Here is a 13,800-nt window from a genome sequence, read left to right as displayed (position 1 = left end):
AGTCAGGAGCTATGGATAGTGATGGTGAAGGCTCCAATTTCTTTCCATCACATGGCTGATAGGAATCTCTCCTGCTCTTACCACCTGCCATTGGTGTGTGTCGGAAGGATTTACAAGTTGATGCTCAACTTGTTTGGCCGCATTGTGAACGCACCTTCCTTGGCCATCAAGTCCTGGAGTGGGACCAGAACCCGAAGCTTCTTGCTCAGAGGCAGGGACACTACCTACTCTGCCACAAAACCTCGAATACTATTTAACTGCAGTTAAATGGTGAAGAAACTATTCTTTTATGGCTTGAGCTTACTATAATCTATTGCATATATAAAATTTCCTGTTCTATTCTTAGTCACCTATTTTATTCCAGAACATACTTGTCCTTTGTAGAGTGGTCCGCTATCGGACAGAGAGTCACAGTAAACAGCACCTTCCTGGCAACTAATATCGGAATCGATGAAGATGCTTCCCAGAAAATTCCGCAGAAGGATGGGAGATGCCCAAGATACAGCATCCTTATTTAAGCTAAAAGTGAACAATTGAGAAGATTGTTAATATGGTAAAAACATGTTTTTGAAATGTAGTGTTGTTTAAAGTAGATATTTTCACTCATGTTAGATATTTCAACACATTTTAATTAATCTTCATTTCTGAGCTGATAGCGTTGGAGGCATGGAGCAGGGGTACCAATAAACTAGCAGGGAGTCGTGTCAGGACAGCTCCCCAATGGATTCCACCTCCAGGGAACTTTCCTGGGGTGGACTGGGAACCAAGTTGGCAGGTGGCCAATTAAGGCAATTAACAGCCCACTTATGCACCAGTTTGCAACACTGCCAGTATTTTCACACCATCATAGTGGCCCACCATCATGTGGAATATGCCAGCTCAATTGAGGCAGCCTCTTGGCAGAAGGCCATTTGCCATCGGAGCTAGAGGGTCCATGCCCCAATGACAGGCTGTAGGAATAAAAGGACACAGCCATGTTCATCACCATTCCTGCACAGAGCTTTCCCCTCCAACCTGATGGCCCTACCAGCTTCGGGCCTCTTTACTTGATGGCTTCAATGCAGGCATATGAGGGCACCTGCCTGTCTCAGCAGCACCTACCTTGTCCAGTGGGGCTGCCAGCCTAACACCACTAGTAACACTCAAGCTGGACCTCCAAACTCAGAACCCAATCGCCCCCTACCACTTCATCCCGCTACCCCACCCAGCCAACCTCCGGAACATTCAGCCTTTTGTATCACTCAAATATTAGAGTGATGTGTGCATTATACAAAGTCAGCTTTGCTCACTTTGCAGCACCCTTGTCTCCAAATCACAAGGAAGGTTGTGGATTGAAGTTATAATCGAGCAATGGGCTAAAAATCCACAGCCCTTTTGCCCTACTCCTGTTGTGACTTATAAAGTTCAGGAAATTAAGGTCTGAATAATCTGGCTCCTGGCCTTGTTTGAGACAGAGCCTCCACCTACACCACATGGGGATCCAGGATTAGACTTCAGAAATTATTTTAATTTGTTTTGAACCATTTCTGACAGGGGTCTATGAGGCAACTTCCAGCATGTTTCCTGTGGGAGCTCCAGCACTTTCCCCACCCTCATAGTAGCTAGCCGCCACCAGAAATTATCAGCTCCAATTCTGGAAATGGACTTTCCTGGCCACCTGCTCCCGTTTCTTTTTGAGAGTGACCCTTATGTGCCACCTGGCATCCCATGGAACCATAGCACCTCTCCTTATGACCATCTGCACCATTACTTTTCCAGAAGTGCATCCGTCACTATGGAATTCTCTCTCTGCCCTGGTGTACACCTTGCAGCAATTTACATTGCCTCTATCTTAGCTCATCTGCTGCTGAAACCCTCAGCCGTGCCTTTCTACATCTAGACTTTAGCATTCCAATTAACGCCTGGGTGGTCTCCCACATTCTACCCTCCACAAACTTGAGGTCGCCCAAAACTCTGCTGAATGTGTCTTAATTCGTAGCAAATCCAGTTCCCACATCATCCCTGTACTCACTGACCTACATTGACTCCCGGTCAAGCAACGTTTTGATTTTAAAATTCTCGTCCTGGTTTTCAAATCCCTCCATGGCCTTTCCCCTCCCTAACTCTGTAATCTCCACTCCGCTCCCATAATTCTGGCCTTTTGTGCTTTCCCAATTATAATTGTTCTGTCATTGGAGGCCGCGCCTTCAGTTTCCTAGGCCCCAAGCTCTGGAATTCCCTTCCTCCATCTCTTTCTGCCTCTCTATTTTGCTTTCCTCCTTTTAAGACACACCTTAAAACATACCTCTTTAACCAAGCTTTCAGTTTTCTAACCTAACATCCCCTTATGTGGCTTATAATACTCTTGCAAAGTGCCTTGGGTCATTTCATTTCATTAAATGTACTATATAAATATAAGTTGTTGTTATTGCATTGCATCACTCAGTAATCAGATGGCTCTGGCACTCAGCGCTCATGCCTAACATGCAGATACTCCACTTGATATCAATGCTTCCATTCTCTCACCTTCTGCTGCTTCCACATACCTCCAGCTATTCAACTATGGCAGGCACATCCCCCAAACACAATACAACCACTGACTTTCTCTTAAAGAGAAAGTTAGCACACAATAGATGGGAACAGAGCAGAAGGAGCAGCTAACAGGATGCTTGCACCTCCTGAGCTCCACAGGGGAGACATTTGTCTGCATCATAGAGCCAACTGAGGCAGGGCTTTGGCATCTGATATTGCTGAAAACACTGAGAATGACAGTCTATTATTTCCTCATAACCCTTCTCAATTCACTGCATACATTCATACTGCTATCTGGTAGGATGAGCAAGCTGTTTATGGTGTGAGCACAAACCTCTTGCTTTGCACTCCACTCCCCACCCTTCCCTCACACCCTTCTGAGTTCCTACTTTGAGATACCCATTAACGGCTGCCTGCCCAACCACAGCAGCTCCAGGAGAAAGAAAGAGAGCAACTGATGAAGAGGCCTCCACACATGATAAGGACATAAGAATATAAGAAATAGGAACTAGAGTAGACCATTCGGCCCCTCGAGCCTGCTCCGCCATTCAATAAGATATGGCTGATCTGTTTGTGTTTCGAATTCCACATTCCCATCTACCCCAGATAACTTTGGTTCCCTTGCATAACAAGAATCTCCCTTAAAAATATTCAATGAACCCCACCTCCACCGCCTTCTGAGGCAGATGTTCCAAAGTCGCACAACCCTCTGAGAGAAAATAATTCTCCTCATCCCAGTCCTAAAAGGGCAACCTCTAATTTTATAACAGTGCCCCCTAGTTCTGGACTCACCAACAAGAGGAAACATCCTTTTCACGTCCACCTTGTCTAGGCCATTCGTAATCTTGTATATTTCAATCAAATCACCCCTCACTCTTCTAAATTCCAGTGGAAACAAGCCCAGTCTGTCCAACCTTTCCTTATAAGACAACCCACTCATTCCAGGTATCAATCTAGTAAAACATCCTCTGAACCACCTCCAATGCATTTACATCCTTCCCTAAGTAAGGAGACCAAAACTGCACACAGTATTCGAGATGTGGTCTCACCAATGCCCTGTATAACTGAAGCATAACATCCTTACCTTTATTTTCAATTTCTCTCATAGTAAAGAATAGCATTCCATTAGTCTTAATTGCTTGCGGTACTTGCATACTAACTTTTTGTGACTCGTACTAGAACACCTAGATCCCTCTGCACCTCAGAATTATGCAGCCGTTCTCCATTTAAGTAATAGTCTGCTTTTTTGTTCTTCCTGCCAAAGTGAACAACTTCACATTTTCCCACATTAAACTCTATTTGCCAGGTCTTTGCCCACTTACTCAACCTATCTATGTCTGTCTGCAATCTCATGTCCTCTTCACAACATAATTTCCTACCTATCTTTGTGACACCTGAAAATTTAGCTACCATGCCTTCATTCCCCTCATCTAAGCCATTGATGTAAATTGTAAAAAGTTGAGGCCCTAGCACAGACCCCTATGGGACTCCACTCCTGCCAACCAGAAAAAGACCCATTTATGCATACTCTCTGCTCTCTGCCAACCAGCCAATCTTCTATCCATACTAATAAGATACCCCCTACACCATGCGCTTTTATTTTCCTTAATAACCTCTGATGTGGCACCTTATCAAATGCCTTCTGGAAATCCAAGCACAGTACATCTACAGGCTCCTCTTTATCCACAGCACATGTTACTCCTTCAAAAAACTCCAATAAATTGGTTAAACATTATTTTCCTTTCACAAAACTATACTGACTCTTCCCGATTGCCTTGAGATTTTCTAAGTGCCTAGCTATAATATCCTTAATGATTGATTCAAACAACTTCCCCACGACAGACGTCAAGCTAACTGGCCAATAGTTTCCTGTTTTCTGCCTCCCTCCCTTCTTGAATAGAGGGATTATATTTGCTACTTTCCAGTCAGATGGAACCTTTCCAGAATCTAATGAATTTTGTAAAATTAACACCAGCGCATCAACTACCTCATTAGCCACCTCTGATCTGACACTCACTATCACCAGCTCAGATACTGGCACTGCACATACCTTTAGGCCTAGTACAGAGTTGAGATCAGCACATTGTTTAAAGTAGACAAAGTTTGAAATACCAGTTACCCACTAGGAGAATAAAGTCACAAGGTTCCATGGTTTTAAACAAATAAAATAAACTTCACTATACAAAGTCAGAAAAGTAAATCCATCTACTGTATCTATCTTATACTCTAATATTCAGAATTAACATGAGATAAATATGAATTAACGGGCAAACTGTTGGAGAACACACTACATTGCACATTAAATGGCAGATGTGGCCAAGGCAAATCCCACAAATTTCTCAGCAACACACCCAGATGTCAGTGACCGCTGTGAGTCACAATGTCTCATTAAAACTCTGTCTCCCTCATGAGGGATTTCAACTCTTCACTTTTGAAGATCTAGCCTCTGAATCCCCTCAAAAGCCGGTCTGACACGGACTGTCTCAATGACTGTTCACCTCCCAATGGTCCAGTCTCCTCTCCTGAAACTGTGTTCCAAAGGATTCACAAAACTGCACTCCTATCTCTAATTACTGGCACATTTCCAATTCTTTCACATATAACTAGCTTCACTAAGCTGGCACTGCCCTGCATTTCTCCAAACTCCAGTCTCCCAGCCGCACGAAGCTATAAATGGCTCCCAGGGCTTCCCTGAGCCCGAACTGCCTGACATGGAACCAATGTTTTTCCACCTTCTCAGCTCCCCAGGACTTCTCTGAGCTCTAACTACCTAGAACCTGCTAACAGTTTCCAGGGCTTCTCTGTGAGCTGCAAAGCACACAAGGTCCAAACTGCAACCATTGCCTCTTCCAACAAACACGCAGATGAAATTTAAACCAGAGAAACTTCTTAAGCTCCACCCATCTCCATGACAATGTAATGTGCTCTGATCTATCCTCAAACTGCCCTCCAAGTCAATTATCTCTCATTTACAATTTCTCCAGCTAAATAAGTCCCCCTGCTGTTTTATGGCTCCATCTCTTCTATTCTGACTCTATTAAACAAACACGGGTAACCTTCTGAATTGCCACTTTCTTTTTGGTGTTCTGGCAATCTCTAAAGCTCAGCATTTTAGTTACCTTACTTCACAACAACAATCCTCCCAGAACTAAACATTACCTCTAAAATATTAACATGAACCACGAACTAGATATTTGTTATGGATCAGTCATCTGGGCACGAGTGGCCTGCAGTCAGGCCAGGGGTAAAGGATGGTTTGTCTTTGCTGCACAGAATTCAACTGAGGAACGTGAAGTAGCATACGGGTGAACACCGATGGCACGCACGTCAAGATGCTGGGAACACTTGCTGACCTGCTGATTAGCCTCCTGTCACTGCCAAAGAGCATGGAGGAGTCCGGGTCCAACAAGGCAGAGAGTATCACAAAGAGCATGACCTCGGCACTGCCATGCTGTCCACATAGCCGACACAGCCTTTCTGTTGATAAGTCACCTATCCCTATTTCCTCCGCTATGATGATATGGCAACAATCTCCGGCAAATACAGGAACTCACCAAAACACCTCAAAAAACACTCGAGTAATTCCAGACACTATGCAATGGAAAACAGGACAAAACATGACCTTGCCTACAAGCTTGGGTGCCTTACCCTTCAAATAACAATGCAGGGCGCAACTTGCAGCTTCACATTTGTTGCTTGCAAAGTCAACAACAGTGACACTGCCTGCACATTCAATGTTCCAATTTTGGAATCCAGCTATTTCATTAGTCGGTCGGGCTGTGTGTTTCCAGGAAAGCACCCATTCATGGGCATAGTTCCCATTAGAGGTCTTCCAGACATGTATGGCACATCCCTGCAAGCGCCCCTTTATCCAGCAACACTGTGTGAGGCACATAGGAAGCGACTGGCAAACAGATAGAAGCTACAGTGTTCATCAGGTAGTTTTGCACCCCTGATTATTAATTAAATAGCTTGAATAAAATTTGTTTACTTCTATTTGATTTGAAATCAGCTTTCAATTCTGAATGGGATACTGAAATACTTCTTCCAAATGGAAGGCTAATGATATTCAAATTCATCTTCTGAGGCAAAATAAATTGCATCTGGAGTGGAGGCAAAACAGTCATAGAATTTGTAACAATTGTACCTTTTCTGAGTGATGCACCAATCAGTCTTCTCAGAAACAAGCCGGTTAGGTTCTGATGTTTGACATTCCTGTGAAACAAAGTGCTTCCACAAAACTGAGAAAGCTACCTTTGCCAATGGATAATATCCCAATTGATATGCAGCCTAAAAACAAACATTAAATTAAAATTACAATTGAATTAGAATGTAATATTCTCTGGGGGGAAAAAATCCAATGATTGTACAGAAAATCGGCAGTTTTTTCATAAAATTATTGAGAAGTAATTAAGTAAATTCATTAACCAAAACTGGCAAAGAATCCTTTGATTTCAGTTTTTCCCATTTCATTTGTTTGTCTCTCTGTTAGGATTTTGTTTTATTTTCAAGGCGAAAACATCCAAAGGGGTTTGGTGCAGTGGAGGCGGGGGGGGTGGTCCTTTATGCTCCCCTATCAGTCCGGGTGGGATTGTGACAGGAACAGCATAAGAATGGGGCAGTGAGGACTACCACTGCCTCATCTTCCCAAACGGGTTTTCACTATCACCATTTTTGCCCATTCCATCTTCACTTGCCACATGCAAATGGTGGCAGGTGGTGATGCCTGGGTCTGGCACATTCTCCATCTTTCTGATTATGTTACCAACACTTCCCAGGCACTGCCATACAGATGAGGCAGTAGGCACAAGGAAATGGCACTAATTACCCTGACTCATGTTGATGGAGGGAGAATGCATTCTCTATGTTCATTTATTACTGATACAGCACCATTGGATTTCCTTCTTTGCACACACAGATTGGCTCTTGACAAGTGAAATCGCACTGAGCTCACCAGGTATATGTTTTGAGTTTGACCAGTGAAAATATGTCAGGTCTAGGTGAATATGCAGGAATGAGCAGAAGTACAACCCTGCCAGAATTCCATGCCAAAGAGAATTCCACTCCTTATTCTTCTGGTACTCATTTCACTTTCCCCTCTTTAATGGTGATGTTGTTTCTATTTTTTCTTGATTTATTAATTCACTGCATCATTTTATTCCTCAATTATCTTGTGCCATTTCTTGAACTAATGATTCTCAGCTTCACTTAATCTTCATTTTTTTAAATCACTCTTCATTCAACGTTATAGCTTCTCCTTTTGTCTGTCATTCCTTTTGCTCCACTGTTATATTGTCACAGTAGGTGCTAGAGTTCCTATTATAATACCAGTTTATGCACAGATTTTAACTTTTTATTTTTTTTAACTCATTCATGGGATATGGGCATTGCTGGCTAGGCCAGCATTTACTGCTCACGCCTAATTGCCCTTGAGAAGGTGCTGGTGAGCCGCCTTCTTGAACTGCTGCAGTCCATGTGATGTAGGTACACCTACAGTGCTGTTAGGGAGGGAGTTCCAGGATTTTGACCCAATGACAGTGAAGGAACAGCGATATGTTTCCAAGTCAGCATGGTGAGTGGCTTGGAGGGGAGCTTTCAGGTGGTGTTCCCATCTGTCTGCTGTCCTTGACCTTCTAGATGGTAGTGGTTGTGGTGTGATTATGAAAGATGCTGTCTAAGGAGCCTTGGTGATTTGCTGCAGTGCAGCTTGTAGGTGTTACACACTGTTGCCACTGTGCATCGGAGACTTGTGCCTTGGAGATGGTGGACAGGCTTCGGGGAGTCCAAAGGTGAGTTACTCTCTTGCAGAATTCCCCGCCTCTGATCTGCTTCTGTAGCCACAGTATATATGTGGCTGGTCTAGTTCAGTTTCTAGTCAATGGTAATCCTCAGGATGTTGATAGTGGGAGATTCAGCGATGGTAATATCTTTGAATGTTAGGAGGAGATAGTTAGATTTTCTTGCTGGATATGGTCGTTGCTTATGTTATGGCCACATGAGGAGGGGTGAAATGACTTTGCTATACTCCCACTCCAGGTTTGACGGAACAGTCCCACTATTTATGCTTTCAGATTGTAAAGAGTTTGTCAGGCAGGTTTTCTTGGGTCAAACAAAGAACAAGGTGTGTTTATTGAAACTATTCCTGAGCTTAAAAAAAAGGCTAGGTAAATCGCAATCACCATTCATACGTCACACACATTCATTTGGACCCACACACATACCAGGACAGATGGCAGAGTAAGAGGATAGGCTTATAGGATTTTTACAGTTCATGAAAATAGAAGAGGAGTAAACGGTTAGCTGTTACTTGGCGAGTCTCAACATGATGGTTCCATGTTGCAACCATTCTTTCCGTTGTCTTCCTGGGTGTCATTATTTGTAGTGGATTTCCATGTTTTATTCCAAAAGGTCTAAGTTCACAGTAGATTTCTCTTCTCAGGATGGTTACATTGCAAAACCAGGCAGCACTTCCCAGACAGAGCAGCAGAAAGGCACACAGCTTCAAACAACCTGTTCAGTACAGCATTGATTTTGTTCAATCTTTATCTGCTTGGTTAAGTAAGTGGGCAAAGATCTGGCAAATGGAGTAAAATGTGAGAAAATGTGAAATTGTCCATTTTGGCAGGAAGGTTAAAAGAGAAGCATATTATCTAAATGGTGAGAGATTGCAGAGCTTTGAGATGCAGAGGGATCTGGGTGTCCTAGTGCATGAATTACAAAAGGCTTGAATGCAGGTACAGCAAGTAAGAGGTGTCAACCTGGTGAAGCTATAACTAGGACTACTTGCATGCATTACAACATAAACAGCAAGTGACAGAGTTAAGCAATCCCACAACCTATGGGTCAGATCTAAGCTCTGCTGTCCTGCCACATCCAGTTGTGAATAGTGGCGGACAAGTAAACAACTCACGGGAGGAGGAGGCTCCACAAATATCCCCAACCTCAATGATGGAGGAGCCCAGAGCATCAGTGCAAAGGATGAGGTTGAGGCATTTGCCACAATCTTCAGCCAGAAGTGTCGAGTGAATGATCCATCTCGGCCTCCTCTGGAGGTCCACAGCATCACAGATGCCAGTCTTCAGCCAATTCGATTCACTCCATGTGATATCAAGAAACGACTGAAGACACTGGACACTGCAAAGGTTATGGGCCCTGACAATATTCCAAAATAGTACTGAAGATTTGTGCTCCAGAACTTAGCGCACTCCTAGCCAAGCTCTTACAGTACAGCTATAATACTGGTATCTACCCAGCTATGTGGGAAATTGCCCAGGTATGTCCTGTACACAAAAAGCAGGACAAACCCAACGAGGCCAATTACCGCCCCATCAGTCTACTCTCCGTCATCAGTAAAGTAAGGGATGGGGTCATCAACAGTGCTATCAAGTGGCACTTGCTTAGCGATAACCTGCTCACTGATGCCCAGTTTGGGTTCCGCCAGGGCCACTCAGCTCCTGACCTCATTACAGCCGTGGTTCAAACATGGACAAAAGAGCTGAAGCCCCGAGGTGAGGTGAAAGTGACTGCCTTTGGCATCAAGGCTGCATTTGACCGAGTGCAGCATCAAGGAGCCCTAGCAAAACTGGAGTCAATGGGAATCGGGGGGAAAACTCTCCACTGGTTGGAGTCATTCCTGGCACAAAGGAAGATGGTGGCGGTTGTTGGAGGTCAGTCATCTCAGCTCCAGGACATCAATGCCAGAGTTCCTCAGGGTAGCGTCCTTGGCCCAACCATCTTCAGCTGCTTCACCAATGGCCTTCCTTCCATCATAAGGTCAAAAGTGGAGATGTTCGCTGATGACTGCATGATGTTCAGCACCATTCGCAACTCCTCAGATACTGAAGCAGTCCATGTCTAAATGCAGCAAGATCTGGAAAATATCCATTTTTAGGCTGACAAGTGACAAATAACATTCACACCACACAACTGTCAGGCAACGACCATCTCCAACAAGAGAGAATCTAACCATCACCCCTTGATGTTCAATGACATTACCATCACTAAATCCCCCACTATCAACATCCTGGGGGTTACCATTGATCAGAAACTTAACTGGACTAGCGATATAAATACTCTGGCTACAAGAGCAGGTCAGAGGCTAGGAATCCTGTGGCGAGTAACTCACCTCCTGATTCCCCAAAGCCTATGCCATCTGCAAGGCACAAGTCAGGCGTGTGATGGAATACTCCCCACTTGCCTGGATGAGTGAAGCTCCCACAACACTCAAGAAGACTGACACCATCCAGGGCAAAGCAGCCCGCTTGATTGCCACACCAACCACAAACATTCACTCCCTCCACCACCGACGCACAGTAGCAGCAGTATGTAGCATCTACAAGATGCATTGCAGAAATTCACCAAGGCTCCTACAACAGCACTTTCCAAACCCATGACCATTACCATCTAGAAGGGCGAGGGCAGCAGATGGATGAGAGCACCACCACCTGGAAGTTCCCCCCCAAGTCACTCACCATCCTGACTTGGAAATATATCACCGTTCCTTCACTATCACTGGGTCAAAATCCTGGAACTCCCTCCCTAACAGCACTGTGGGTGCACCTACACCACATGGACTGCAGCGGTTCAAGAAGGCAGCTTACCACCATGTTCACAAGGGCAATTAGGGATGGGCAAAAATGCTGGCACAGCCAGCGGCGCCCACATCCCGTGAATGAATTAAAAAAAGGTAATTAGGAAAGCAAGTAGAATGCCATCATTTATTGCAAGGGTAATTGAATACAAAAGTAGGGAGGTTATGCTTCAGTTATACAGAGCACTAGTGAGACCACATTTGGAGTACTGTGTACTGTATTGGTCACCTTATTTAAGGAAGGATGTAAATCTGTTGGAAGCAGTTCAGGGAAGGTTTTTTTTATTCATTCATGGGACCTGGGTATCGCCGGCGCTGGAGTTTAGAAGAATAAGAGGCGATTTGATTGAAACAAGGTCCTAAGAGGTCTTGACAGGGTGGGTGTGGAGAGGATTCTCTCTTGGAGAATCTAGAACTAGCGGTCACTGTTTAAAAATAAGGGGTCGCCCATTTAAAACAGAGATGGGGCGAATTTTTTTTCTCAGAGGGTTGTGACTATTTGTGACTATCCCTTCCTGAAAAGGTGGTGGAAGCAGAATATTTGAATATTTTAAATGCAGAGATGGATAGATTCTTGATAAGCAAGGTGGGGTGATAGGTTATCAGGGATAGGTGGGATGCAGATTTGAGGTTACTATCAGATCAGCCATGATCTTATTAAATGGCGCAGCAGGCTCGAGGGGCCAAATGGCCTACTCCTGCTCCTTGTTAGTATATTTGTAACCAGTGCTTAAAAGTACCTTGCTGGCTGTATATTCCAGATAAATTCTATTAGTTCATTTCTGCTGCAGTTATTATTTTAGAACAGATAATGGGATTTTGGTATAATGTCAGAAACATTTAAAATGTATCAGGATGGTGTGAAGCCAACGCAGGGTGATGGGGTCTTTGACAGTCACCAGGGAGTTAAGTGTCTGTTTTTTCTGTCCCAATCTGAGATTGTGTGGATTGCCACAGTCTACACAGTTTTCCATTGCATGTAGTGTTTTTTAAAAATCCAGACAGAAAAGAAATATTAGAAATTATATCTTTAAAAAACACATCCTCGTAACACCTAGCATTTGTCTGGCGCAAACCTTATTTGCCACTTATCAGCCGAAGTCTGAGTTTTGCCCAGGTCCTGCTACATATGGACGTGGACTGCTTCAGTAACTGAGGAGTTGCGAATTGTAACAACCTGTTGCAGCCATTTCCGGAAGCCATGATGGGATTTAATCCCAATCAGATGTTTACCTGCCTTCTGTTGGGGTTCCTGGGCTTTCAGGATGAAATTCCTGCCTCCAGAAAATCAGAGGCCAACAGACCTTCAATACCAGTAGTGCCAGCCGAAATGCTGGGCGCTGCTGGGGCTACAGAATGCCCTGCTCATACAGCAGCCATGGATGCCCCAGAACCCAGATTTGTGGGGATGCCGCGCCAGGGCTGGGAAGACAGGCCCTGGTTGTGGGGGAGGGTGGAGAGGTGGGAGGGGTTTTGATTTGAAGGGCGAGGGGGTTCTTCCCTTGCTGCCATTGGAACTCTCCGTTGAGCATAGGGTACCAGGACATGAAGGGCCTCCACACCAGCCCACAGCCAGGCTACTAGGGTAAAGTGGCAGCCTACCCATGTGATGGGGCCCCACCCTCACTACTGATAGAATTTCAGCAAAGGCAGGATGAGACTGTTAACTGGCCACACAAGGGCCTCAACTGGCCTAGCAGGTGGAAAGGCTGGCCTTGATCTTCCCCACCTCAGAATTAATTGGGATCATGCACCTTCCTGCTTTACTAAACAGTACCACCCACCAACATAGGGGTGTGGGGGGTGTGGCGGTGGCATTAAATTCTGCTCTGCGGTGATACGGAGTGACATTTTGAAGCAACAAACTGGGGAGCTTCTATCCCTCAGTGAAAAAATGACCTGTTCAGAAATGTGCAGCACAGTGCTCCGGGAGTCCCTTCTGTCTAGTGCAGAATGTTGAAGGGAAATGAAGCCATGCCCCCTTTTTACGGCACTAGCTGCCATAAACCAGTAAGTTTAAGGTCCCAGCCACTTTGACAGGAGAGAAAGTAAGTGTGTAAGGAAAGTGAGTGAGGGGATAGGTGGTCAGTGCGGGGAGTGAGGAGGGTATATCCAGAATGGCAGAGACCTAAGACTAAGGTATACTTTCAAATTCTTATACAAGCTGTTACTGCTTAAAAACATAACAACTTAAGAAAGGAGTTGACTAAATGGACCAGCAAACCTGCTTTGGCATTCAGTACGATCATGGCCGATCATTGGCTTTAACTGCGCTTTCATGCCCACTCCCCATATCCGTCGATTCCCTGAGACCAAAAATCTGTCTATCTCAGTCTTAAATATATTCAATGATGGAACAACCACAACCCTCTGGAATGTAGGATTCCAAAGATTCACAAACCATTGAAGAAATTTCTCCTCATCTCAATCCTAAATGATTAGCCCTTTATCCTGAGACTTTGCATGGTTCCAACTCTCTTCTCTGAACAGTTATCCAAGAATGGTTAGAAAGATTAAAACCACTTCTAATTCCTTGGTAACTATGGTACTGACCCCCCTGAACCCCCACTGGACCTACCCCATCCCCCCCGCCAGCCACCCACCATCACCCGACTGCACCTCCACCCCCCATTCCCCACTGACCACCCGACCCCTCCCCTACCCTCAACTATCCTGGCTACCTGACCTCCCCACCCCTA

At 44.7% G+C, this 13,800-nt stretch overlaps 1 protein-coding gene across 1 annotated transcript in view; it reads right to left on the bottom strand.

Moving 5' to 3' along the window:
• Window positions 1–13,800, bottom strand: part of cfap54 (cilia and flagella associated 54) — a 264,156-nt gene that overhangs the window by 70,590 nt on the left and 179,766 nt on the right. The window contains exons 25-26 of the mRNA XM_078554638.1: window positions 6,659–6,801; window positions 372–519 (exon numbers count right to left, since the gene is read on the bottom strand). Coding sequence (XP_078410764.1) covers window positions 372–519; window positions 6,659–6,801 — 291 coding nt within the window. The remainder of the gene's footprint in view (window positions 1–371; window positions 520–6,658; window positions 6,802–13,800) is intronic.

This window comes from Cetorhinus maximus, chromosome 12, assembly GCF_964194155.1.
Source record: "Cetorhinus maximus chromosome 12, sCetMax3.hap1.1, whole genome shotgun sequence".
NCBI lineage: Eukaryota > Metazoa > Chordata > Chondrichthyes > Lamniformes > Cetorhinidae > Cetorhinus > Cetorhinus maximus.
This window is presented reverse-complemented; position numbering and strand designations above follow the sequence as displayed.